We start from the raw sequence: 27,364 nt of genomic DNA, 5'->3' as shown, positions 1-27,364 counted from the left end.
TCTTTCACTTTATATTCCTCTCTCTGCTCAGCCATAACACTTCTGTCTCCACCTCCCTAGTACTGGGATTAAAGGGGTGGGACCCCAAGTGCTGGGATTAAAGGTGTGCACTATCACTGCCTGGCTTGTATGGCTAACTAGTGTGGCTGCTTTGCATTTTGATCTTCAGGCAAGCTTTCTTTAATAAAACAAATAGGATTTCTTCAACCTGCAGCTCCAAACTTTTCCACATTCCTCCCACAAACCAGCTCTGAAAGCTTAAGAACCACGTGGCAGGTTTATTGCAACAAACCTTGCTTCTGGTTCCATTTCATGGCTTTCTCATCACAGCGACTACCTGAGAGAGGCAACGTAAGGACAAAGAGATTTATTTGGAATCCCAAAGTCAGAAGCTGCAGTTCACATGATAAGGCATGCGCAGCAGAGGGCATAGTTCATGTTGGGTGTCCGAGGAGGGTGGAAGTGAGTATGGTCGGAATACAATACATGGATGGAATTGTCAAAGATTAACTTTAAAAACGTTCTTGAAATAAAAACTTTTGTGCAAGTTTTTCTTTCCTTAAGTTTCCTAAAACGTAAGTACAGTATCTACCAATGTTCCAGCTCAGACTAGGTAGCACAAGGAAGGCCATATGTCCAAAGTGGAACACTTTCAGAAGGCCCTAATGTGTGTGTCTTTTCTTTTTCTCTGAGTTGTTCTTCCATTCAGCCAAGATGCTCAGAATTTCAGATGTACTAGGTCGTTCCTTGGGTTCCTTCAAGAGCAATCTCCTTAGAAGGTTTTTCTGTAATTATAAATTAGAGTCAGTGCTAAGAAAGAAAACAGTGGAGAATATAAAACCAATGACTTTCAAATGCTTACTTCTTTGTTGTCAAATGCATTATCGGGGAAGATGCCTTCTCTTAGCATTTGGAAAAACTGAAATACAACAAATAGAAGTATTTCCTAAGAAACAATTTATATGGGAAGAAAAACTAAATACACTTATGACTGGAGATACATTAAATCTAGAATAGTTCTTAAATTTAGGACTCTTTAGTCAAGAAGCATGCAGAACTCTCCTCCCTGGACCTACCCCGATCTGATAACCATCCTTAAGATCCATGCTCTGAAGGGCTGAGTGCAGGAGGCCCATCACTTCCCTTCTGTTCTGGGATGCTAGGCAGTGCATCTTTTCATCATCCCTCTTTTAGGGAAGATAAGGCTGTTTTGACTCCAGGCAAACCAGGAGTCTGCTGTCTCCAGTGCTGCCCCACCACCTACCCACCGACATAAGCCCAAAGGCTTTCCTCAGTGTAGCCCAGCCTTCTCTCCAGCCCCACCAATCATTGGCTTCAGATAAAACCACCTTGCCTGCTATTCCCAACACACACTGCACACTCGTATCTCCATGCTAGGCTTACATGCTTTCTATTTCAACTATTAGAATGAACTAAGCCAGGTTAATTGTCTTCTGACCTCCATTAGCATGCCATAGCATGTGGACATATGCACACATTAGTGTGTGTGTGTGCATGTGCATATATGCCCTTAAATAAATAATCTGAAAAAAAACTTTATCTTTCAGTACTCAAGTTACATGTTTCCTAAACCTAAATTCAGATTTCTGGAGATATCTTTCAGCTCCTTCTGCAGACTTTCTGTCTTCTAAAACACTTAATCATTTTTGGCTGTTATCTTTCTTCTTAGAAAATTAATCCTTTGAGAAACTGACTGGTTTTTATATTCATGTAGCACTTAGAGCAGAACTGCCCTCTAATCAGTGAAATTTTGTTGGCACACATAAATACAAATCTTATGGGATATACACATATTCTATAGAAAGCCTTTTTTTATTTATAGCAAAATGGTTGTCCACACTTGAAAGAGGAAGTTTATCCTTCACTTACAAGCAGAGTCATGAGGTTAAACACACCCTCACCGAGTGGCGGGCAATAGCGTTAGTGCCTGAAGGGTGACAACCAGCGCTTTAATCTGCTTAGTTCTCCCTTGGAATATTTACCTTTGATCTTTCTGTAAAGGTGATGCATATATGCAGAAGTTCCGCTAGAATCAGACCTAAAGCAAAGATGTCCACTTCTTTTCCATATTCCTGTAAAGATAGCTGGAAGCCAAAATACATTTGTCTTTGTTACTCACCTAATATAAGTTTCTATGTCTTCTGATAAAAAAGCTATAAATTATATTAATATATAATATATTTGATGTAATCATCAAAATGTTTATTCTGTATCTCATGGAGTTGACCACTAAAATTAACCATCACGTAGAAACAGAGGGAACACAATAAAGGCTATATAAAACAAATCTATAGCCAATTTTATACTAAATGATAAAACTAGGAGCATTTCTACCAACATTAAGAGTGAGACAATGGGATGTACTTTCCCTTTCTCTACCCATATTCAATATAGTTCTTCAACTCTTAGCTGGACAAGAGAAAGATATAAAAGAATTCAAATAGAAAAAGAAACCAAATCCCCACCGTTAGACAACACTATCCTGTACAGAAGAGATTCTAAAGATTCTACCAAAAACATAACTGAACACAAAGTCAACATTCAGAAATCAGTAGTTTTGGGGCTGGACAGATCACTCAGCTTTTGCAAGTACTCTCGTTGTTAGCAAAGAACCTGAGTTCAATTCCAACACCTATAAGGTGATTTGTGACTCCAGTTGGAGGGGATCAGACACCTTCTCTGGCCTCTGTCGATACCAGGCATGTACATGGTACACTTATATGAATATGAAGGAAAACTCATACACATGAAATAAATATTTTTTAAAAAAATCAGTAGATTTTCTATATTTTAATAATGAACCGCTAAGATAATTAATCTTATTGATGATAACTTCAAAATATTACTTGCTGGATGTAGTGGTGGACACCTTTGAGCCCAGCACTTGAAAAGCAAAGGCAGGAGGATCTCTAAGTTTGAGGTCAGCCTGCTCTACAGAGTGAGTTTCAGGATAACCAGGGCTACACAGAGAGACCCAGAACTCCTGTGCTGGTAAATCAGCAAAATTAACATGGAAGATTTGTAGACGTGATCTACAAAATCACAGTAATCCCCATTAAAATTCCAATACCATCCTTAACAGAAAGGAAAAAAATCTTGAAATTCACATAGAAGAATAAAAAAATCCTAGACAGTCAAAAAAATCCTAAGCAAAAAGAACATCATTGGAGATATCACTAAATCTGATTTTAAGTTATACTATAGACACATAGTAACAAAAAACCTGGCCGGGGGGGGGGGGGGGGATTACACAGAAGAAACATGTGAACTAGTGGAGTAGAATAAATAAAAGACCCAAAATGAAACTCACATAGCTACCTTATTTTGACAAAGATGCCAAAAGCATACATTGTAGAGAAGAGCATCTTCAACAAATGATGCTGGAAACTGGAGTCATTTCCCATTCTCTCTCTCTCCCTCTCTCCCTCTCTGTCTCTCCCCTCTCCATATATGTGTGTATGCGCTCATGTGAGCGCGCACCTGGGGTCTATGTACACAAAAATCATTTCAGAGTGGATTAAAGACCTAAAAGTGTGAAAGTGTCAGAGATAATACGGAGAAACATTATAAGATATGCAAGCATAGACAAGGACTTTTTGGAAAGGGCTCTAACATCCCAGAAAATAATATCAAGATTTGACAAATGTAATTGCATGAAATTATTCTGAGTCAACACACAACAGAGATACTTGATTATCCATAGTTCTATTCACAATAGTCAAGTTATGGGATCAGCCCAAGTGGCCATCAGAAGATGTAAGGATAAAGAAAACGTGATATGTGTGTGTGTATCTCTGTGTGTGTAGTGGTAGGTATTTTGTGTTTTAACAAAGTTTGCCTGAAGATTGGAGTGCAGAGCTAAGCCACTAGAGGCCGGGGAGTAGAGCACATACATGCCTTTAATCCCAGGACCCCAGAGACAGAAGCAGAGGGATCTCTGTTGGTTCAAGACCGCCGTGGACTACACAAGACTGAATCTGTCTAAATGAGAAATAGAGCTCACACAAAGGTGATCCCAGCACTTGGGATCCCACACCTTTAATCCCAGTACTCAGGAGATGGAAGCCGGAGCAATATGGCTGGACAGAGAGAGAAAAATATAAGGCCGGAGGGACAGGAGCTCAGTGCAGTCTGAAGCAGTCTGAGAACAGGATCACCCCTTTGGTCTGGGCACTGGTAGAGGTAAAAGAACTCTCTAGTAGTTGGCACTTTGCTTCTCTGATCTTTCACCTTTCACCCCTAATATCTGACTTAAATATATATATATATGTATGAATGTATGTATGGTGGAGAGCTATACCTGATACCCTTACACAACCTCAGATTTCCATATGTTCATGCACAAACATCCACACACATGTACACACACCTACATGAATTTGCACATATACCACATGCACACACACAAGAAAATAAAGAAGTAAAATTTACACAGAAAGAAAATAAAAGGACTTTACCTGCTCTGGACTCATGTATAGAAGACTTCCTGTATGCTTTGTTCGATTTCCATCATTTTCCATTTGGCCTGTTACGAGGCCGAAGTCTCCAATCTTTATGTGCTTTTCATCTACTAAAAATATATTACCTGGCTATAGAAAAGATTAATTAATATATGTTATTTGGACCAACTATTACCACAGGTCCCAACAACCTTTTATACTGATTTGTTGACATTTCTCCTTACACGGGCAGCCCAAACTAGGGAATTTAACACTTTGGAATTTTAAAATGCCAACTGAAGAAGAAAAGACTTTGAAATGACAGCAAAGGGGTCTTGGTTCACACCTGCCTCCAAATATCAAAACAGAAGAAGTGGAAGATTTCAGGGTCCCAGGAGAAGGATCCAAGGTAGGCATGGGTAAAAATATTTTCTTTCCTCCACAGCAATCTAGTGAGAGGCTCAAGGAATGGGAGTTTGAACTCCTCACCCCAGAAGAGGGCTGGACATATCCCGAGGGCATGCTACTGGTGTAATTTAGGGTCTGATGGGAATTAAAACCCTTTCCAAATTTGAGAGTCTCTGAATGGCTCAGTTCTCAGCAATGCTGCAAGATGTCCCGTGCAGAATTTCTCCCAGATTCTGACAAGAGTTTATAAGTATACCCCCTCCACCTTGTTAAGAGTAAACACCCTACACCTTGTTAAGTGTATACCCCCTTCCACCTTGTTAAGTGTATACACCCTCCACCTTGTTAAGTGTATACACACTCCACCTTGTTAAGTGTATACCCTCTCCACCTTAAGTAGAAGCTGGGATTGATCACAAACACATTCTCTATGCGTTTCCTTTGGTTTTGTTTTGGTTGCTTCTGTTGTTTGGGCTGGGGTAGCTATTGTTTGGTTGTTGTTTGATTTGGTTTATAGGGTCTCACATATCCCCTGTCAGCCTCAAACTCAGTATGTAGCCAAGGATAGCCTTGAACTTTTGATCCTTCCACCTCCACCTTTAGATTAAGAGGATGAGCCACCATGCCTGGTTTACACATACGGCTAGGGATCAAATTCAGAGTTCCATAAATGCTAGGCAAGAATGCTAACAAATGAGCTGCATCTCTAGCCACTCTGAGATACAATACTAAACATTTAAAATGTGTGTATGTATCTTGGTGTAAAGGATAATTTTGTATTGTCACCTCTCTATTTACGCCTTCATGTGGGTTCCATAAATTGAACTTAGATCACTAGTCTTTTACCATAAACATCTTTACCCACTGAGCCATCTCACGGACCCAAATGTGTATATATGTGCATTGCGTGTGCAAATGCACACATAACAAATAAATAGTGGCCACGTGTATTACATAACTCTAGACAACACACACTGAAAATAAGAGTATTGGTGGTGACAAAGATAATATTTTTGCCAAAACTAGACATTCAATACAATGTTAGGCTAAACACACACACCTACAAGAGGGCCTAGCTAAGAAATGAGGGATGAGCTGAGGAGCCCAGGAGAGCGCTTCTGAGAAGCCCTGTGCAGAAATTAGCAATGGAATTCAAGTTTAATCAGTGGATTAGAACTTAAAGTCAGTAATGGAAGAAGGATATTCGTGTGCGGTGGACATGGGGAAACAATGTTCCCAAGCTAAACTGAAGTTACAGCAACAGAGCTTTGCTGTGCCCACAAATGAAACTGCTACCCTAATACAGCTGCAGCCTAACTCAGAAACAGAAGACTGAATTTGTGTAAATATCTATGAGACAAGGAGAAACAGAAGATTACTTTTTATTAAAAAGAAAAAAAAAACAAACCTAGTATTGTGGCACAGGCACTCAAGAGCAGAGGCAGGAGAATCTCTGTGAGTTGGAGGCTAGCCTGGTCTACAGAGTGAGTTTCAGCACAGTAAAGGGCTACACGGAGAAACCCCGGTTTAAAAAAAACTAAAAAAAGAAAATAAAATGTTTTAAATAAAGAAAAAAAAGATGTTCTTCTGTCTTATTTAGTCACTTATACCATGAATAAATGAAATGCAAGGTTATAGAACAGGAGGAAATGTGCCAACCTTATCCAGGGAGCAGAGGCTAGGTTCAATGATCTGCAGAGCTGACCCCTCTGGCACAGAGACAAGATACAGAGAAGCAGAGAACGCCCTCTCTCTAGAAACCGTATGGCCGTACCGCTGTGGCCTGGAGCTCAAGACTCTAACATAGGAACAAGTCAGCTCTTGGAGACCTCAAGTAAGAATGGTTTTTTAAACATCGTTCTCTGGGAGACAGCTGCAAGCACATCTTTCTGATCCTTTCTGAGATGGGAGGAAGAAGCATTGTAGTAGAAACGTCAGAGAGAAGAGGGCAGAAGGACCTCAGATCCGGAAGAACCACATAATCCTGTGTATGATTTATACCAAAGTGAGGGAAAGTGAATAAAAACAAAAACCAAAATGTTTTTAGATAGGATCTATGTTTGTAGACCGGGCTAACCTCAAACTCATAATCCTCCTGCCTCAGGCGCTGAGATGTTGGGATTACTAGTACATGCCATCCATATGGTCCTCATTTATCTGTTGGAACATAACATTCCTAAAAATCTTCTAACTTTTAAGCACATTTTTAGATATTGCTACAGAGAAATATTAGAATGGGAGGACTCAGATATCAGGTTGCTAAGTTCACAAATGCAAGGCGAACAGAACTCAAGTGCTTTGATGGGCACTTCATTCTAGCTTGGTTCAGCAAGTGGCTATAAACAGGGCCACTTATTTTTCCTAGGAACTTTTTGAATCATTAATCATTCTGGCTGTTTTAGACAGGTGGAGCACCCAGGTAGCCAAGATTCACTTCACTTTTCTGCCTTAGAGCAGAAAAGGCAGAGGCTTAGCGATCCAGAAAGGTTAAGTAAAGGAATCAGGACCAAAGAGGACAGTCAGAAGCATGCATATCTGGTGAAGAACATGAACGAAGCTGTCAGAAAGAACTCGCGTGAATTGTGGTAGGGTTGTGATAAGGAAGGCAATTGCGGAACTCCTTGGTGTCTCTCCTTTCTTGCTGATGGAAAGGGAAAACGGGAAACTCGCTGTCAGATCATAAAAGCAAACAGACCAAGAGGGATGGCGAATATTTGAAAGCGTAGGGTTTTCCTAATTATGGGGGAGAAGACTCCAATCAGGAAAACACTAAGGCCAGGCCGTGGACTCCTCAGCTGCATGTGCCCTCAGGAACAGCAGGTGAACCACCATGGAGCAGAAAAGCGCAACAGCAGAAGCGGGATCCAAGCAGCGGGCCATCCCTGGCAACCACCACAGTTAAGGGTCCGAGCAGCGGGCCATCCCTGGCAACCACCACAATTGGGGGTCCGAGCATCGGGCCATCTCTGGCAACCACCACAGTTAGGGGTCCGAGCAGGGCCATCCCTGTCAACCACCACAGTTAGGGGTCCCAGCAGCGGGCCATCCCTGGCAACCACCACAGTTAGGGGTCCGAGCAGCAGGCCATCCCTGGCAAACACCACAGTTAGGGGTCCGAGCAGCGGGCCATCCCTGGAAACCACCACAGTTATTTTCAGTCTATGAAAGGGAGCTGCTACTGTTTACACTTAGACAATGACCACCACACTAAATACAGCCTGGAGGGAACAGGACTTCTGATAGGGTCATGTCACAGTGGGTTCCCGGGACCCGGAGATCTGCTGAGCAGTTGTATGGGATGGCATCTGGGGTAAGTTCCAGACCCTGTTTAAGTCCAGCAAGCTAGAGAAATGTTCTTTTATCATGACTGACTGCCAAACACAAACTGAAAACAGAGAAAATAGACTTTAAAGTCATTAAACTGTGTGTTTATCAACTAACAAAGCACATTTCCCTTACCTTAAGGTCTCTGTGAATCAAAGCTTTTGAATGTATATATTTCACCCCTGTCGTTATTTGTTCAAAAAATTCCAAAAGTAAATCTTTGTCTGTTTTCTTCTGCTCTTCTTCCTTTGCCATCCAGTCCTCCAGAGTTCCTTTATCGCAGAATTCCATTTGAATGAAAAGGCACTGGGTCTTTGATCTGGACACAAAATTCACCAAATGTTAAAAGCAGCAATAGAGAAAAAAATTAAAAATTCTAACATCTTATGAAACACAAACAAAACATGTCTCAGAATGAGTATCTGGATATGATAAACATGTAATAAAACAAGCCACTTTATACAAATCATAATTTCTCAAGTGTACAGAGCTTCAAAGGTTTATCTATAAAGTATAAACCTATATATTCTTTTTTTAAAAATATTTATTTATTTATTACGTATACAATGTTCAGTCTGTGTGTATGCCTGCAGGCCAGAAGAAGGCACCAGGCCTCATTACAGATGGTTATGAGCCACCATGTGGTTGCTGGGAATTGAACTCAGGACCTTTGGAAGAGCAGGCAATGCTCTTAACCGCTGAGCCATCTCTCCAGCCCAAACATATATATTCTTTAATGCTGAAGATCGCTGATCACTTTTGACAACAGATATGAGCAGTCCTAATTGCAGAAATCCAGGTTTTCCATTATTATATAAAGCAATTTAGAAGCATTTTAAGTCATCTTCAGTTAATTCAAAATCTGTTTTACAAAGGGCACAGAACAGGCACCTTAAAAATGAGAAAGTGAGTCAGGTACTATCCTTATTATCATGGGGACAGAGTCCCAAACACGAGGTTAAAAAAAATCCCAAGATGACAGACCATTGAGAAACTCCTAAAGATGGGCCAATGAATCAATTGCTGTAAGACAGAAGTCGGAGGACTGATTTTGTTAACCAGTTTTTATTTTCTTCTGAACTAAGTTGGCTTGATATTAAATTTATATTTTCCGAACACACACATGCTAGAATATATGAAGATGTAGCCAATAATTCCCTCAAAGATAACAAAACCTTTTATCTCCTGTTGGTCAGTAACGCCTAGAGTTCTCAAGAGCACATGGAGATGGGACACTGGCAGGAGGTGGTGAATGATGAGGTCTCCATTGGCATGAGAAGGCTGTCCCCAAGAAACCTCAATGACTTTCAAAGGCAAAAGCCAGTTTTTTTAGAATTCCCAGTCCTATAAAAGGGGCTGAGACAAAACAAAGAAAGCACCAGGGATGCCAGCAGGGTATGTCCAGCCATAGCTCACCACTCCACCACAGTGCTACAGATACATTCCAGAGGTGCACTGCCAGGAGCCTCTGAGAAGAGAGACAGGCAAGTTTCAACAGCAGAAGAGAAGGCCTTTGGATTCAGCATCTATACATTAAGTCTGTCTTAACTCTGACAAACCGTATATGACCTACACTGGTTCTATGGAGAACAGTGGAGTCATGAATGCAGGACATGGGATTTTTAAAACAACTAAGGAAATTTTAAAGGTTTTTTTTTTAAAGATTTATTTCCAAATTACGTGTCTGTGTCTCTGTGTGGGTATGTGTACATGAATGCAGGTGCCAACAGAAGCCGGATGATACCCTAGAATTGGAACTACAGATGGGCGTGAACCACCTGACATAGTTGCTTGACCCTCTACAAGAGTGATTCATGCTCTTGACCACCGATCCATCTCCCCATCCCCTTAAAAGTATTTTTTAAAGCAACTTTGAGCTAAGCATACTGCAATGTGCCTGTGCCTGGGATATCACATCGGTTGGGGGCTGAGGCAGGCAGACCTCCCTGAGGTTAGTATGTGCCATGTAGTGAGTCTAAAACAAAGAAACTAAAACAAGTTCAGAAGATAGAGAGGAACAGGGAGGGCAAGGTCATTCGTTGTCGCCTTGCCTGTAGAACAAAAGAACACAGTGTCTTTCAGAGGTGGCTCTGATCATTACATGTGATGACCAATTAAATGTGACCATTAAATGTGATGGCCCTCACAAAATAATGACAAGGGCCTTCCATCCCATTGCAGCTGTGAGAATCTCTTCTTACCGACTAGAATCGCTATCCACACTCTGCTCGGGATCATAGTCCTCTCCCGGCCAACAAGTATGGTATTGAACAATGTTGACGTGATTGAGCCTTGCCAGCGCTGTTACTTCACGCACAGTCTTCCTAGTAAAAGCACCCAGAAAACAAATGTGTTATTGCCTATTGTTGATAATTACAGAACTCGTCAGGTAATGGGACGCAACCTCTGTTCGATAGTCACAATGGCTCCCACACTAAGTTTTAGCAGGATAGCCAGAACTCAAGAGGGAACAAAAGGGATTGAGTGCATAGAACTATGGTTGTTCTCATTCTCAACATAAAAGTGGCTTAAATGACAGACATCTAAAATTTAAACATCATTTGTATCTTAAGTGTCTATAACACAATTTTCAGTAACTATATCATATCTGATATTCTGTGTAGATGTGTCTCAAAATCTTGAAATTTTACAAGCGAATCTCATTTGGGCAACAAAGGCAGGTAACCCAGGCAGCAAGCAGAACCCAACTTAGAACTTTCAATGTATGACAAAAATACAGGGCTAGGGCTCAAGAGCTAAGACACTGTAATAGTTTCTTGAAATTACACTGTAATGAATGGTTTTATGTCAACTTGACACAGCTGGAGACATCAGAGAGGAGAGAATTTCAAAACGGGAAAAACTGAGAAAACCACCTTAAACCAACTAAGTCAACAGTTTCAGGGTCCAGTACTGTCTCAACATGAGGCAATCATAAATATATATATATATAGCCGGGCGATGGTGGCGCACGTGTCTGTGAGTTCGAGACCAGCCTGGTCTACAGAGCTAGTTCCAGGACAGGCTCCAAAGCTACAGAGAAACCCTGTCTCGAAAAACCAAAAAACAAACAAACAAACAAACAAACAAACAAACAAACAAACAAACAGAGATCCACCTGCCTCTGCCTCTGCTGGGATTAAAGGCGTGCGCCACCACTGCCAGGCTAGAGGCAATCATATTTTTAAACTGAAAGAAATACCCACTGTAAGGTGAGGCCATTTCAGAATAAGCCAAACTCCTGTGGGCACAATGAAAAGTTAAAGAGGAGAAGAAACAAGTAAGTGAGTAATGAAGGACAGATATATAAAGAATATATTCACAAAAGCCAGACATTCACTTACTCTGTGTTATATTTAACACGCTTTATAGCATAAGTCTTCCCATCAATTTTGTGTTTTGCTTTGAAAACTTGGCCAAATCCACCTGAGCCAATTTCTTCTATGTCTTCAAAATCCTTCTGAAACCTAGTCAAGATTGATATTGCTGTCATTGCTGAGGTTTAGTAAGATGAAAATGATTCTTTCTTACTTGTCTTTAATAACATTTGGTAGAGCTCTTGAGTCACAAAACAATGTCTTCTTCCCCTTCTCTCCTCTTTTGATGGAGAAGTCAATAAAACAGATCATCCCCTCTGGCTGTACATAGGACACACTGAAGTACCCTTTTCATTGAGTACAAAGAAGATGAGAAATTTCCCCCTACCCCCATGTATTAAATCTAGAAAGAATCACTCAGTTGTGTGCCACAGGTACCAGAGGGAAAGCAGAAGCCCTGAGCGTTCCTTGGGCCAGAACAACCTGCTTCTTCCCCTCCTTATGTCCCACATCCAATCATTGAGCACCGCTCCTCCTTCTAGCCCGTGTCACTACCTTCTGCCCACTCTTCTCCACTTCCAGCATCCTCCTCCAGGCTCGGCCCTCGGGCTCCTGCAGGGGTGGCCTGCTGACTGATACCCCGCTTCTCCTTCTTTAGCTATGAAAACTCGGTCTGATCAGTTCTCCCTGTCACCTATTCCTCCTCCAGCTTTGCCTTTGCATTCAGCAAAGAACAGGAAAACGTTAAATGGCCCACAAGGTGCCATGCAGCGCTGTCCCCACTTCTCTTCCAACCTCATCCCATCGCGCTGTGTCCTTGTTCATTACACGTCAAGCACGTGCTTTCTCCACAGAAGGCTGACCTCGGGGCTTTGTTTCCATTTTCATCAGACAACTGTTCTTCCTTAACTTTGGTCTGATTATGTAATTACAATTGTATGTGTATCATATAAATATGTGGATACAGATCATGTAACTACAAAAACACATATATGTCTGTGTGTGGGTGTGCACATATGTGTATGCACGTGTGTGTGTGTGTGTGTGTGTGTGTGCGAGAGAGAGAGGGAGAGAATGCGTGTGTAAGCCAGAGATTGATGACAGCAGTCTTTCTCAGTGACTCTGCACCTTTGTTTTTTATTTTGCTTTGTTTTGTGAGACAGGGTTTCTCTGTAGTTTTGGAGCCTGTCCTGGGAACTAGCTCTTGTAGACCAGGCTGGCCTCGAACCCACAGAGATCCTCCTGTCTCTGCCTCCCGAGGGCTGGAATTAAAGGTGTGGGCCACCACATCCATCTTAACACTTTATTTTTTGAGACAGAATCTTTCTTTCATTGATCTTGGAGCTCACTGATGGCTATGCTGGCTGGCCAATGAGTGCCATGAGGCTGCATGTCTCCACCACTTCTTCCACTCCCGTCAGTGTCTGAGTCACAAATGTGTGTATTGCTACACCTGTTCCTTTTTTAAAAGTTTATTGTTATGTGCATGGGTGAGTGTCTCAGATCCTTGAAAACTCGAGTTACAGACAGTTGTGAGCTGCCACATGGGTGCTGGGAACTGAACCCGGGTCCTCTGGAAGGGCAGTCTGTGCTCTTAAGCAGTGAGTTATCAGCCCCCCCTACTCCTCTCTTTTTTAAAAGGGGTACTTGATACTCACAGTTTACACAGCTGAGCCATATTCTCAGGCCCATTTCCAAAATGCCAGTCATTACCTCGAACTTTCTGAGAGTGAGAATTCTACTCTATTTGTGCTCACCATAAGCCTAGTGCCCAAAACATTAGTGGGCATATATTAGGTGCTTAATAAGTACTCATTGGTCCTTTTGAACACTTGTATTCAGTGTCCTATTGATTCAAACAGGCTCCATTATCTTAGGTATTTAATTTAACTGAAATATCATCTACAAAAGATGAACCCCAGCCTTTCTCGTCTAGAGAAATCTTGCGTGGAGCTGGAAAACGTTTCAACTCTCACGGGAGTCTCTCTCCTTCCTCCACCCCTTCCTTCCCTCCTTTCCTTTCTCTGTTCTTTCCCATCTAAATCATGGATATAAAGGATTGTTTGCTTTCAGTTTTACCAGTGTCCGTGGATATGAGGAAGGCTGATAACATCACAGAGATTTTCATTTGCCATGACCCTCCGTGGGCCTGACTGGGTCATGGCTATTCATCGCTTGTGTGGAAATATAACTTAAAACTTGAAGAATCTCTGTTTCACGAGTACGCTTACCATTAGACGAGCTCCCTTACCTGCTCTCCATGGTATATTTATTACTTAGCGCATCATTAGGTGACAGTTTCCTAAGATGAGACAAAAATACAGAACTCAGACAAAACTAGAACTTAGACAACTTTAGAACTGACTTCATGCCACGCACTGGGCATTATATAGTTTGCTTCAGGGTGACAGGAAATGGTATCAGCTTCAGAAAAACACCTCCTATTGGTTCTCTTCTGAGGATCCTGTTTCATCCTTTTCCTCCTTCCCATTTTCACCCAAACACACTCACCACTGACCTCCTATCTCCTTTTTCTCCAGAATCAGAACATCCTTAGGAATGAGGTCCCCTGGGTCACTCCCCCTGGCCCTCATTCCCTGATGGTGAAAGCCAACCACAGTAGGATGCTCAAACATCACCTAAAACCAGACACAGCAATACTGCTACCCTCGAGTTTTGACTGAGGTGGTCTGTTGTCCACCTCCTGGCCCCCGTCCCCCACCCGGCTACTCTCTTCCCTCAGTCATGTCTACCCTGCCTTCCCAATCCTTCTCAGAAATCCTCCTCTCCCCTCCTCACTGCCACAGGCACCAGAGCTGCCGGCCTGACGTGTGGCAAGTTCTTTTTTCTCCACCTGTCCACCTCAGGAGTTGTAGCTGTTCAATATACTGCTCAGAAAATACTGGCAGCTCCTTATGTCTCCTGCCTTCTTTTCTGACTGTATGCCTTTACTCTTCAGTTTTCTATGATTTATATAAAATTTGGTCTTTAAAAAATAGCAAGTTATTACACTATCTTTACTCTATCCATCTATAAATATACATATCTGCTTTCCTTAAAAAACACTTCCAAGCCCAGATCCTCAACAGTGTTTTACATAATAACACTCTAAACTACTGTCTCTAGCTGCATCACCATAGGGCTTTATATCTTACATTACACCATGTGAATGTGTGTGTGCGCATGTGTGCAGGGCATGCGTGTGTGTGTGTGTGTGTGTGTGTGTGTGTGTGTGTGTTTCTCTGGGGTTAAATTGGTTTATAGGTCTCAAGCTTTCCACTGCTTCTGTTACATCTGTCGAATACACAGGTATAATAATATTCGCCAATACCACAGACCCTAATTGAAACCGAGGGACAGAGTCTGAACCAGAACCTTTGTCCAAACTATATTCAGGGCACAATGATACTCACATTCCTGACTTCCTCTTTTTTTCTCTGAGACCATTCTGCAACACAAGGAAAAGAGGTGTTTCAGATGAGGAGAGGAAGTATCTCAGTTCTGGGGCTGACTCTAGGGCCAGATTCTTTAGTCTGTAAGGTCACCAGCTTCATGGATCTTTGCAGTCTCCCTGATTCTTCTACCAGTGACTATTGCAAGACCGGAATACGGCCAACCAAACACCTGTGCAATGGTATCAAATGGATGTTTTGAACTGTATTTTCCCCATCTTTAGAGGAATAAGGCATCTTTTTTACATTGGCTGCCAACTTTGGTGTTTCAAATCCCTTCAGACAGCGTCGATTCTACTGAATCAATTGTCTTTCTCTTACAACTTTGTAGTTTTTTTTTATAAACAGACTGACTTTTTATAACAAATTAACCTTTCTGAAATTAACCTTTCAGAAGTTCAATTCTGATTTTTTTTTCGAAGTAGAAATGGAACTATGCCAAATACTAATTAATCAGTTCGGTGGACAATTAAAAACAATATAATAGAAATGTTCAAAAGGACAAGGGGAAGGGTTGGGAGGTAGTTCAGTGGTGGGGTTTGTCTAGAATGCCTGAAGATGGAATTTGATTCCCACCATAGGGAGGGAGAAATGGAGGGGGGACAGGAAAGAAGGAAGGAAGGAAGGAAGGAAGGAAGGAAGGAAGGTTGATTTGTCTACAAAGTAGGTGCAGAAGGATGGGAGAGAAGCGTGGAATTTTGCATGTGAAGAGTGGAAGTTAATGTGAATGATGGTTAAAGAAAAAAGAAAGAAAGAAACAATGACTGTCAATATCATACTTTAGTGAGGACGCATAAAATTAAAATGTAAAAATTATTCTTAAGTGAAGACAAAAAAAATGAAATTTGGAGCTTTGAGACGAGTACCATACCATGAGAGGGGATTCAAAAGAAGAGCTGGCCCTGTAGCTTTTTGATGCATCCTCTGAGAAAGCACTAGAAGAAAAGCAAAACTTTTATGAATTCAGTCTTGTTTATTGAAGGTTTACCTAAGTGTTTATGTATATGTATGTTTGTGTGAGTGAATGTGTGTGTGTCTGTGTGGCCCAGGAGGCCAGAAGAGGGTATTTGATCCCATGGAGCTGGAATTATAGGTGGTTGTAACCCACTTGGTGAGAGTTCTGGAACCAAATTTGGGGGAAGGGAGGTGATGGGGATTGGGCCCACAGCCACAAGCATGCCCCTCCCTCAGCCCATTCACCACACTTGCCACCCAGACTCACAAATTGCTTGTTATAGACGAGCTGCTGGAGAGGCCACTGGATGAAGATGTGGTTGGTTCAGAGGATGCCCTGTCAGCTCTCTGAAGAGAAGGCACAGCCTTAGCAGGCTTTTAGGCAGCTAACTTCCTTCTCTATGGTGGCTCACCCCCTGACATATGGTACTGCCCATATTTGTCTCATAGCCACCCAGTCCACAATCACAAACAATGGCAAAATCAACACATTTTCATGGAAGTTTGAGCTAAGTTTTAAAAGCAACCCTACATTCCCATAGGACTTTTATGTCCCTAAGACCTCCTAACCCCATGGCTCATGGATCACTGGTGATACACAGAATGGAGGAATCATTTGTTATGCAATTGGCAAATGCCTGCATTGTGCAAACAATCTGACCTGAAGTCAACTTCAGAGGGAATCATAAATGTACAAATTACAACAACTAACAGCACATACCATTGGGCTCTTCTCTGAAAGCTTCTGATATGCCTCTTTAGCTGCCAGCTGCTTTGCCTCCTGTTTGGTAGCTCCTGAACCAGTACCATACGTTGTTGAACCAATTTTGCATTTACAAATAAATCTAGAAAAAAATGTGAATATTCATTTACGTATCAAAAATGTTGTCAATCAATGTACAATTTGGGGGGAGGAGAACCCTACAGACAAATAAAGGCCTTAAGATGAGACTAATAATTTTTTAACAATATTTATGTTTCCTACCTCATATAATTTAAACTCCACAGAAAGAGTCACCAATCTATCTGAATAACTGGAAATACTCAATATCCTGGCTTACAGTGCCTAGATAACACCTAATTCTTTCTGGTTTCATTGAAAGACCGACAGCAAAACACCATGTGATGATTTTAAAAGCAAGCAAGCAAACAAAAACTTCAATCCCTAGTGAAAAGATTTTGAGGGCGAGAGAAAAAAACGGGGATCCAGTGAGTAAGAGAGAAAACCAGGTGGCAGAGTGGGGCTAAAGGGGATAAGCCACGAGGACGCAGTCCTAGGGGAAGACAGCCCACTGGAGTGTTCTCAGAGCCTTCAGAGTCTGATGCTTGTTCACACATTATATATGAAGTTTATCACAGTAAAAGATTAGCAACAGCTCTTAATAAACTAGAACAATCAGTGCGACCTACTCTACTCCCAGGTTGGTGAAAGTGGCCTTCCTGTCACTCAGGCAGCTTCTGGTCTCACACTCACTGTCTTGTGGACCATAGGAAACAGAAATGTCAAAAGCAAAGCCAAGGAAAGCTACTGAAAAACGAATCAGACAAACTTGATTCCAATGGACCCTCCAGCATCAGGAATTGGATATTTGATGTTTATAACTCATAAACCTTTCATACTAAGTGTATAAGGAGGGGCGGGGGCAAAGACTTCTGGAAAGCAACATGTGAAATCCTGTCAGTGTTATTGCTGGTACACAGTGACACAGTAGGAGAAGCCAAGCCACGTCTCACCTTTGGGGCGACTGCGGATCGGGGACAAGCTGTTCATAATTTACAGACAGCTTGTTCTTCTGGGCAAAACTATTGACAAGGCCTATGTAATTATCAGTTAATGAAGTTTCCAAAGCGTCCGTATGACTATCTGCCTACAAAGAAAAGAAAATAAGCTCAATACGAATCACGAATTATCATACAAAATTACTAAATAAGTAACGTAAGAGGCAACATACATATTATAGACTTCCTAGTTATATTTCCTTATTAAAAGTGTCTATTAGGAAAAAATCTGCAAAAAATAAATTATTATTTTAATAAAAAATCCTAAATGACACAATAATATTACATATATCTACGGAATATAACATGAAGCATGAATTTATGTACCACACATGTATGTATGTTTGAATTTGATGTATGTATGAATTCAGAGAATTGTAACATTTGTGCGATAGAAATTATACACACATTCATGAATCCATGCATGACTCCATGCATACATACATACATACATATTTACAGCTTCCCTCTGACCAGGTGAAAAGCCAATTACTCACCTGGTGTTCGTTGTTAAGTGTGTCAACAGCACATTGGGCAGCAGCATTTTTTGCTTCCTGCTTTGATTTACCTTCGGCTTGTGGAAATTCTTTCTCGTCTATTATAACTCGAAATGTAAACCTGATTAAAAAGACAGCATTCACAACGTATTCCACAGTTTGTCATTCTCCTAAGGACAAGCACTCTGGTCTCCACTGCCCCACGAGCACGCTTCAGGATTCCAACAACAATGTCTTCTCGAAGCAGGGAGAAGTCTGTAAAATTTTCCTCTTTTCTTTCTTTCTTCTTCTTGTTATTTCTTCATAGTGCCTCGCTGTATAACCCAGGCTGGCCTCAAGCTCACTACAATCCTCCTGCTTCAGCTACCCAAGTGCTAAGATTATAAGGATGAGCTACCAAGCTTAGTGGTTTTTTTTTCCTATTTATTTATTTAGCTTAGAGGTGAGGTATGTGAGCGCATGTATTGTCTGTGTGCTCGAGACAGGACATGCTTGTTGGAAATCAGAGGACAGCTTTGGGGACTCTCTTCTCTCCTCCCACTATGTGGGTCCCAGAGAAAATCTCAGGTCATCAGGCTTGGTGGCCAATGTCTTTACTCACTAAGTCATGGCTCCAGCCTCTGTTTTATTCTCGAGTCCTCTGAGGTTCCCAGGCTCTGCAGGACTCTCACAGTACTCTGGCAGCTTCCCTGTGGAGCTGAAGTACCGACCAAAGAATGGCACCACAGAGCCGGGCGGGTGGCGCACGCCTTTAATCCCAGCACTAGGTAGGCAGAGGCAGGCAGATCTCTGTGAGTTCGAGACCAGCCTGGTCTACAGAGCTAGTTCCAGGACAGGCTCCAAAGCCACAGAGAAACCCTGTCTCAAAAAACCAAAAAAAAAAAAAAAAAAAAAAGAACAGAATGGCACCACAGTTGTCCCCCTCTACTCCACGTTTATAGGGACTGGCATTCTAGTGTTTGCTTGGTTTTTCAATTTTTTTTCCCATTTAAATGCCTGGAATCGAACTCAGGCCTTACATCCTAAGCACATGCTCTAACAGTGAGCTACACCTCCGTTATCTGGGTCTCACTTTCCTTCCTTCATCCCACCATTTTACTTAGAGAGAGAGAGAGAGAGAGAGAGAGAGAGAGAGAGAGAGAGAAAGAGTGTGTGTGTGTGTGTGTGACCGTGTGCGTGTGTGTTCAGAAGATTGTGTGTGGGGTATGCACGTGTCGGGGGAGAGAATTATCTACGTGCACGCAGAGGTCAGAGAAGGACTCCAGGCATCCTGCTCTATCACTCCGCCTTACTCCCTTAAGACAGGATCTCTCATTGAACTTACAGCTAGGCTGGTAGCCAGAAAGCCCTCCAATCCTCCTGTCTTTGCTCTATGTTTATGCCAATTAGTTTTCAGAATACCGGCCTTAGGGCGTGGTCTGAGGGGCTATGTATGCACTAGAAGTTGCAAGAAACCTGTTCGCTCTTTTACTCTGGCTCTTGCTTAGCATGAGGAAAGACCCAGGACGGCTGCTTCAGCCTTTTCACTGTATTTGTGAGTTCGTCCCTTTCCACTGCAACCCCTCAATACATCGGTGTTATTCACCTCTGTGAGATTACGCACTAGCACTGCACAGTGCTGAATTTACAGGTGTGTGCTTGGCCACACACAGCTGTTTATGTGGGTGCTGGGGATTCCAACTTTGTCTTCATACTTACATAGCAAGACCTCTTATCCACTGAGTCACCTCCCTGGCCCTAGTCATACCTTTCCTGATGACAGATTACCTTCTGTCGTGTGCAGGTCCTGTAGTACTAACTTCCTTATACGTAATTGTTACTCCATGCTTCTGGCGGTATTTATTAAGTTTGTCCATGTAGAAACCCGGTGTATCACTGGCCATGTTTCCTCCCAGTAACCTGCAACAGAAGAGGTGTTTGCATGCACGGTACTAACAGATTACAGATAATCTGAATTCCCAGCGCCCCCTAGGAAACCACCGGAGACAGTGGGTCTTCTCTACGGGACTCATCTCAGCCCTACATAAATTCAGAGAATGCTTCGTGTCAGAATCTTTCTTTCTCTCCTCCTAAAACACCTACTTTCACAACTGCTGGCCAAGGAAAGAGGGCCCCACCCTTTGTTCTACTCCTGGCTTCCAAGGAGTGAGATGTTTCCGTCTGTTTACCTGCCTGAGAAGGCGTAATGAATGTAGGAGTGGAATTACAGCTCTTATGGTAAAAACAAGGCTATGTATACACATATTGCTGTATAATATATATTGCTATGGATTATACATACACACATGTGCACATACACAACTGTGTACACACAATACAGCAACACACATATACATGTACACACAGCTACGTACACAAATATGACTACGTTCACAAACATACACACACGACTATGTTACATACGTTCATTTGCACACACACACACACAATTTAGAAAATAGGCAAAGGACTTGAGTGCTATATTTCCAAATGAGACACAGCAATGGCCAATTGGTGCGGGAGAATTGTCTGTATTCTGTCAATCATGTTATAAATAAACACTGATTAGCCAGGCAGAAAATGTAGGCAGGAAAAGAAGACAGGAAGTAGAAATGATGTAATGAGAACAGGAGAATTCTGGGAAGGAGGAAATTGATTCCTCAGACTCCTGCCCAGACCACTGAAGCAGCAGGATGTGATCTGCCCCACTGAAAAAGGTACTGAGCCACATGGCTAACATAGATCAGAAAAATGGGTTAATCAAGATGTGAGGGTTAGCCAGTGAGAGGCTAGAGCTAATGGGCCAATCAGCATAATTTATGAAGACCTATGTGTGATTTTCTTTGGGGCTAAACAGTTGTGGGGTACCAGGCGGGACAAAAATCCCAACAACAAGCAGGCTCAACCTGCTCATGTTACAGCCGATAAAACAACAAAATGATACTCAGTGCCATTACCCAGGAGAAAGAAAGGAAAAACTGTTTCTTGGTATAGATACATTTAACCCGATTTAGATATTATACACTGTTTACATATTATCAAAATATCACTTAATGCCCAGTAAATCTGGAAATATTTATGTTTCTATTATCTATTTAAAAGTGGACTCGAAATGTCAAGGTTTCGTCAGCTGGAGACACTGCTCATTTGGCAGAGGGCTTGTCTAGCATGCACAAAGCCTCAAGTTTGATCCCTAACTCCACATAAAGTTTTAAATTTTCAATGAGAATCTTCACACTGTGAGCAGGAGTTCTCAACCTGTGGGTTGCGACACTTTTGGGGGTTGAACAATCCTTTCACAGGGGGCTGCATATCAGATACCCTGCATATCAGATATTTACATTGTGATTTAAAACAGCAGCAAAATTACATTTACGAAGTAAGTATGAAATAATTTTGTGGCTGGGGTCTACACAACATGAGGAACTGTACTAAAGGGTTGCAGCATTAGGAAGGTTGAGAACCACTGGCTTAAAGCATCTTTCCGATCCTGGATCCTCTACCAGCCACCAAGACTGCTCTTGTGACGTTCCCAGTGGCTCACTCTTTGCCAAATTCAATAGTCAATGACAGTTATTCATGCATCTCCCTCCTTCCCCCTTCTTAGCTTAGGTTGTGAGTCACCTGATCTCTGGGGTTTCACCCTCTCTCAGAAGCTGTACTTTTTTTGCCTTCTTTCTCGGCCCTTCTTCATCTTCTTATTCATCTAAATATTGTCCAGGGGCCTAGTCCTCAAGTATCCTATTCCCTACTTAACTCCTTCCTGTGATCACCTCCAGGCTGTGGCTTTACATTCTACATACACAGTTATGGTTTTCACCAGGGTTGGCAAGATGGCTCAGCAGGTAAAGGCGTTTGCTGCCAAGACTGACCATCTGAGTTCAAGCCCTGGGACATACATGGTGGAAGGAGTCCCGACTTCCACAAGTTATCCTCTGACTAGACAGGCTCACTGAAGCACATGTACAAACACACACGTGCACACAAAATAAAATAAAATAAATGTACAGTGAGAGACATGACCTGGCACTTAAGAGCACTGTTGCTCTCCCGGAGAATCCAAATTTGGTTCTCAGCACCTGTGGCAGGCAGCTCACAACCTCCTTGTAATTGTGGCTTCAGGGTATCTGATACCTTTCTGGACTCCAAGAAAAACTGCCTTCCCATGTCCATACCCATACTCAGATACATGGATAATTACAAAATAAAAAGTAAATAAATTCTTTTTAAACATAAATGTAACAGTTGTAACTGAAAAAGGAAAGGAGACACCGGATTTAATAAAGGCTTGATACAAATGAATGAATGAGTCCATCCACAAAAGAGCACGGAGGTACCTCCCATTCCATGCTCCCATGACTTGGAGCCTGCTGTCTATTGGGCAATTTTTATTCACCTATCAGGATGGGCCTGGTCTTCTCTGATGCTGCAGGGGCAGCTAGAATCCTTCCCCATCACAACCCTCATCACAGCCGGCTGCTCTATAACCTAGTCTGTGAGCTCCCCAGGAAGCACCTACAGCTCTTATTCACTCACCCAAAGAGCTGTCCATCATATATATGAACCAACAAATGCCACCACCTGCCTGTCTCACCTAAGTCGCAAAGACACTGGTCTTACTTCCCTCAAACTCCCAAAATGCCTGATGTGCTTCCAGGAGCTACTTCCCATACCGCATGCATTCATCTCATATCTGATATATAAACGAGGAAGCTGCAAACAGTGGTCCGGCCCTGTCAGGTTCACAGGGCAAGCTGAAGAAAGAGCGCCATCTGCACAAGATTCCAAGGTCCTGGGCAATAGCCTAGGGAGTCTTTAGTTTCCGGGACGCAAGGCACTTCTAGTACTAAACACGCAACAGGAAATCTGTTTGTCTAGAAGACAGGGGTATCTGTGAATTAACATCCATTTAACATGCATGTAGTGAGCACGTGTCAGGTATTAGGTGCTAGGATTATACAAGTGAGTAAAAACTGCTCTTGGGACCTTACTGGTATAGAAGGATACAGACAAATTGCGGTACTAAGTATTAATTGGAAAATGAAAAAAAAATATGGGAATGGGGGCTGAGTAGAAGTTCTTGTTCAGGGACGGCTGCTCATACAGTTGGTTCTGTGAGAAGGACTGGATACTGAGAGGGGTCTCCCCATGCTATTCCTTGGGGGTGGGGTGGGGGAAGGGCTTTCCAGGAAGTAGGAAGAGGCACCACAAAGACCAGGAGCTGAAGGGTACTTGGCCTTGGCCCAGAAGCACCAAGGAAGTCTGAAAGTGGTGGGCAATGGGGGGCTTTGCCTGACTGTAGGGGTTGATGTAGCGGAGGTCGGAGCAGGAGAGCAAGCATCCGGTTCAGAGTAGAAGAAAACTCAGCTACATGGAAGAACAAGGTGAAGGATGGAGGGAGACCCGGTTGACACAGAGGCCTGCCAACTGGAATACCATCACAGCTGTGCAGCCAAAGTCTTTCCCTGAGTCATTCGGACGGGCTCCTAGATTTCCCTCCAGAGTTTCAGGTCGTCGGGTTTGTCACTTTCCTTAGAGTTCCCAGCCCCACTACTGCTGTCCAGGAAAAGTGAGAAAATAAGCCCTCAGGTCCTACCGCGTTCCTGGATCTGCACGGTGGCCGGCGCCCTGGCTTAGAATTCAAATTGCAATTTGGGGGCTCTGAGGTCGCGTCCAGGCTGCTGCTCACGGTGGCTGCTGGGGTCGGTGGAAGACTAGGCCAGGCCCATTCAGTCTTGTTTCGTTTTCCCGGCGGACTCCGCCTTCCCGCGTACAGCCCCTCCCGCACCGGGTTGCACGCGCGAGAGGACAAGTAGGCGTGGCTCTTCTGTCCCCTTGAGCTCTCCAGCTCAGCCACAGTGGCGGCTCGCCATAGGCGCTTTCCCAGGTTTCTGAACTTTTCCTGACTCCTACGCTGGTAAAGCTCTGCTGGAAGAGGGAGGAAAAAGTCAAGTCTCCTGCTTGCGGTATTTTAATAGGTTCCGGGATCAATGATCACATCTAATTTTCAAAATAAACAGAGTGGATGCAGCTGGGTACATGGATGGTTCCGAATTCCAAGATCCAGTGGGAGATACTGAGTAGCTCACACTGCCAGGCTGTGTGGGTGACCGAGTAGAGACAATTCAAGTCTAGGTTTGTAAATATTAGTCTCCCGCTTCCCTTTTCATACTGCAGCCCAGTCAAGGAGGACATGGCCATATCGACCAAATTGGCCAGGGGGTTGAAGAACTCTTTCTTCAGTCTTTTCTCATCTGTCCATTCCTTGCCTGCCAGCCCCGGGTTGCATAGCATCATCCACCCGGCCAGCAGTTTAGAACCACCTGCTCCCAGAAGGGCCTCAGGGAATATTTTACCACAAGGCAACAGCAACAATCCATCCAGGGTTGATTAGAAATCCTACCCTCCTGTGAGACTGTGACACATTCCCAGAGTCCTGATGGCTGGAACAGGACTTGGATTCTTCATCGATTAGTTTGTGACACACACTGCCCAGTGGTAGGTACGTCCTCAAGCCAGGATATTGAGCTAAACACAGACCCCTTCCCATTGGATAGATGAAGAGAACTCAGGAGCTAGACTTAGAGTCCCAAGACAGACCCCAAATACACAACAAGCATTGCACCCTGTCCATACCTTTCTTTTACTTTTCTTTATAAGATAGGAAGACAATGGCCTGAGTCTACAGTTTTCTTGTACGGTGGTTTGTGATTTGAGTACTCTAATATGAAACTCTGCTGGGACATTTTGTCAGACCCAAGGCATAGCCATCTAACTTTTAATCACATTTCCAAGTGATTAAAAAGACTCTGTCCTGGGTCTGGAGAGATGGCTCAGAGGTAAAGATCACTGGCTGATCTTCCTGCAGTCCTGAGTTCAATTCCCAGCAACCACATGGTGGCTCACAACTGTCTGTAATGAGATCTGGTGCCAGTATCCAGTCCTTCTCACAGAACCAACTGTATGAGCAGCCGTCCCTGAACAAGAACTTCTACTCCGCCCTCCCTGTCCCCCCATTCCCATATTTTTCTCCACTTTCCAATTAATACTTAGTACCGCAATTTGTCTGTATCCTTCTATACCAGTAAGGTCCCAAGAGCAGTTTTTACTCACTTGTATAATCCTAGCATCTACTACCTGACAAGTGCTCACTACATGCATGTTAAATGGATGTTAATTCACAGATACCCCATGTCTTCTAGACAAATAGATTTCCTGTTGCGTGTTTAGTACTAGAAGTGCCTTGCCTCCCGGAAACTAAAGACTCCCTAGGCTATTGCCCAGGACCTTGGAATCTTGTGCAGATGGCGCTCTTTCTTCAGCTTGCCCTGTGAACCTGACAGGGCCGGACCACTGTTTGCAGCTTCCTCGTTTATATATCAGATATGAGATGAATGCATGCGGTATGGGAAGTAGCTCCTGGAAGCACATCAGGCATTTTGGGAGTTTGAGGGAAGTAAGACCAGTGTCTTTGCGACTTAGGTGAGACAGGCAGGTGGCATTTGTTGGTTCATATGATGGACAGCTCTTTGGGTGAGTGAATAAGAGCTGTAACTGCTTTCTGGGGAGATCACAGATTAGGTTATAGAGCACCAGCTGTGATGAGGGTTGTGATGGGGAAGGATTCTAGCTGCCCCTGCAGCATCAGAGAAGGCCAGGCCCATCCCGATAGGTGAATAAAAATTGCCCAATAGACAGAGGGCTCCAGTTCACCTTCTACGAGTAATAACAAGTGAGAAGCTTTCATATGTAGCTTCCAGAAGTCTTTACCCTCCCTTATATACATTTATTACGAAAGGTTTATGAGTTATAAACATCAAATGCCCAATTCCTGAGGCTGGAGGGTCCATTGGAATCAAGTTTGTCTGATTTGTTTTTCAGTAGCCTCTGCTTTCCTTGGCTTTGCTTTTGACATTTCTGTTACCTTTGGTCCACAAGACAGTTGAGTGTGGTACCGGAAGCTGCCTGAGTGACAGGAAGTCCACTTTCACCAACCTGGGAGTAGAGTTGGTCGCACTGATTGTTCTAGTTTATTATGAGCTGTTGTTAATCTTTTACTGTGAGTTAAACTTCATATATAATGTGTAAACAAGCATCATAGTCTGAAGGCTCTGAGAACACCCCAGTGGGCTGTCTTCCCCTAGTACTGCACCTTCGTGGCTTATCCTCTTTAGCCCCACTCTGCCAGCTGGTTTTCTCTCCTATTTGAACAGCTCTAGAAAATTCGCTGGATCCCCGCCTTTTTTCATTCCCTCTAAATCTTTTCACTTGGGACTGAAAAGTTTTTATTTGCTTACTTGCTTTTAAAATCATCACGTAGTGTTTGCTGTCGGTCTTGTTTCTGAAACAAGAAAGAATTATATTTTACCTGGGAACTATAAGCCAGTATATCGAGTGTTTCCGGTTATTCAGATAGATTGGTGACTCTTTCTGTGGAGTTTAAATTATATGAGGTAGGAAACGTAAACATAATTAAAAAAATTATTAGTCTCATTTTTTATTTATTTTTTATTTTTTTTAAATTAACGCCTCCTCCCCGTTTCCATTTCCCTCCCCCTCCTCCCACACATCCCCTCTCCCCCCCTCTCCTTTCCCCCTCCCTCTTGAGAATGATGAGCAGTCCAGGTTCCCTGTCCTGCGGGAAGTCCAAGGTCCTCCCACTTCTATCCAGGACCAGGAAGGTGAGCATCCTAACGGGCTAGGCTCCCTCACAGCCAGTTCATGTATTTGGATCGAAACCTAGTGCCATTGTCCTTGGCTTCTCATCAGCCTTCATTGTCCACCACGTTCAGGGAGTCCGGTTTCATCCCATGCTTATTCAGTCCCAGTCCCGCTGGCCTTGATGAGCTCCCAATAGATCAGTTCCACTGTCGCAGCGGGTGGGTGTACCCCTCGTGGGCCTGACTTCCTTGCTCATGTTCTCCCTCCTTCTGCTCCTCATTTGGATCTTAAGAGCTTAGTCCGGTGCTCCAATTTGGGTCTCTGTCTGTATCTCGATCCATCGCCAGATGAAGGTTCTAAGGTGATATGTAAGATATTTATCAGTATGGCTATAGGGTAGGGTCATTTCAGATTCCCTCCGCTCAGTTGCTCAAGGTACTAGCTGGGGACATCTCCCTGGACACCTGAGAGCCCTTCTAGAGTCAAGTCTCTTGCCAACCCTAAGAAGGCTCCCTTAATTAGGATATATATTT

At 43.0% G+C, this 27,364-nt stretch overlaps 1 protein-coding gene across 1 annotated transcript; it reads right to left on the bottom strand.

The window, feature by feature from the left end:
- Window positions 1–352: 352 nt before the first annotated feature.
- On the bottom strand, window positions 353–23,934 carry Eif2ak2 (eukaryotic translation initiation factor 2 alpha kinase 2). Its single transcript, XM_050163535.1, has 16 exons — window positions 23,767–23,934; window positions 19,959–20,090; window positions 18,192–18,312; window positions 17,650–17,783; window positions 16,637–16,760; window positions 16,184–16,263; window positions 15,833–15,896; window positions 14,923–14,957; window positions 13,761–13,811; window positions 11,537–11,659; window positions 10,394–10,516; window positions 8,328–8,511; window positions 4,479–4,610; window positions 2,004–2,105; window positions 863–919; window positions 353–785 (listed from the first exon to the last, which is right to left on the bottom strand). The coding sequence occupies exons 2-16, from the start codon at window positions 20,072–20,074 to the stop codon at window positions 663–665; spliced, it is 1,569 nt and encodes a 522-aa protein (XP_050019492.1). The 5' UTR covers window positions 20,075–20,090; window positions 23,767–23,934; the 3' UTR covers window positions 353–662.
- Window positions 23,935–27,364: the final 3,430 nt, after the last annotated feature.

This window comes from Alexandromys fortis, unplaced genomic scaffold (assembly GCF_014885135.2).
Source record: "Alexandromys fortis isolate MF-2015 unplaced genomic scaffold, M_Fortis_MF-2015_v1.1 scaffold_136, whole genome shotgun sequence".
Classification (NCBI taxonomy): Eukaryota; Metazoa; Chordata; class Mammalia; order Rodentia; family Cricetidae; genus Alexandromys; species Alexandromys fortis.
Note: the sequence above shows the minus strand (reverse complement) of the source record. Positions and strands in the feature narration are given on the sequence as shown.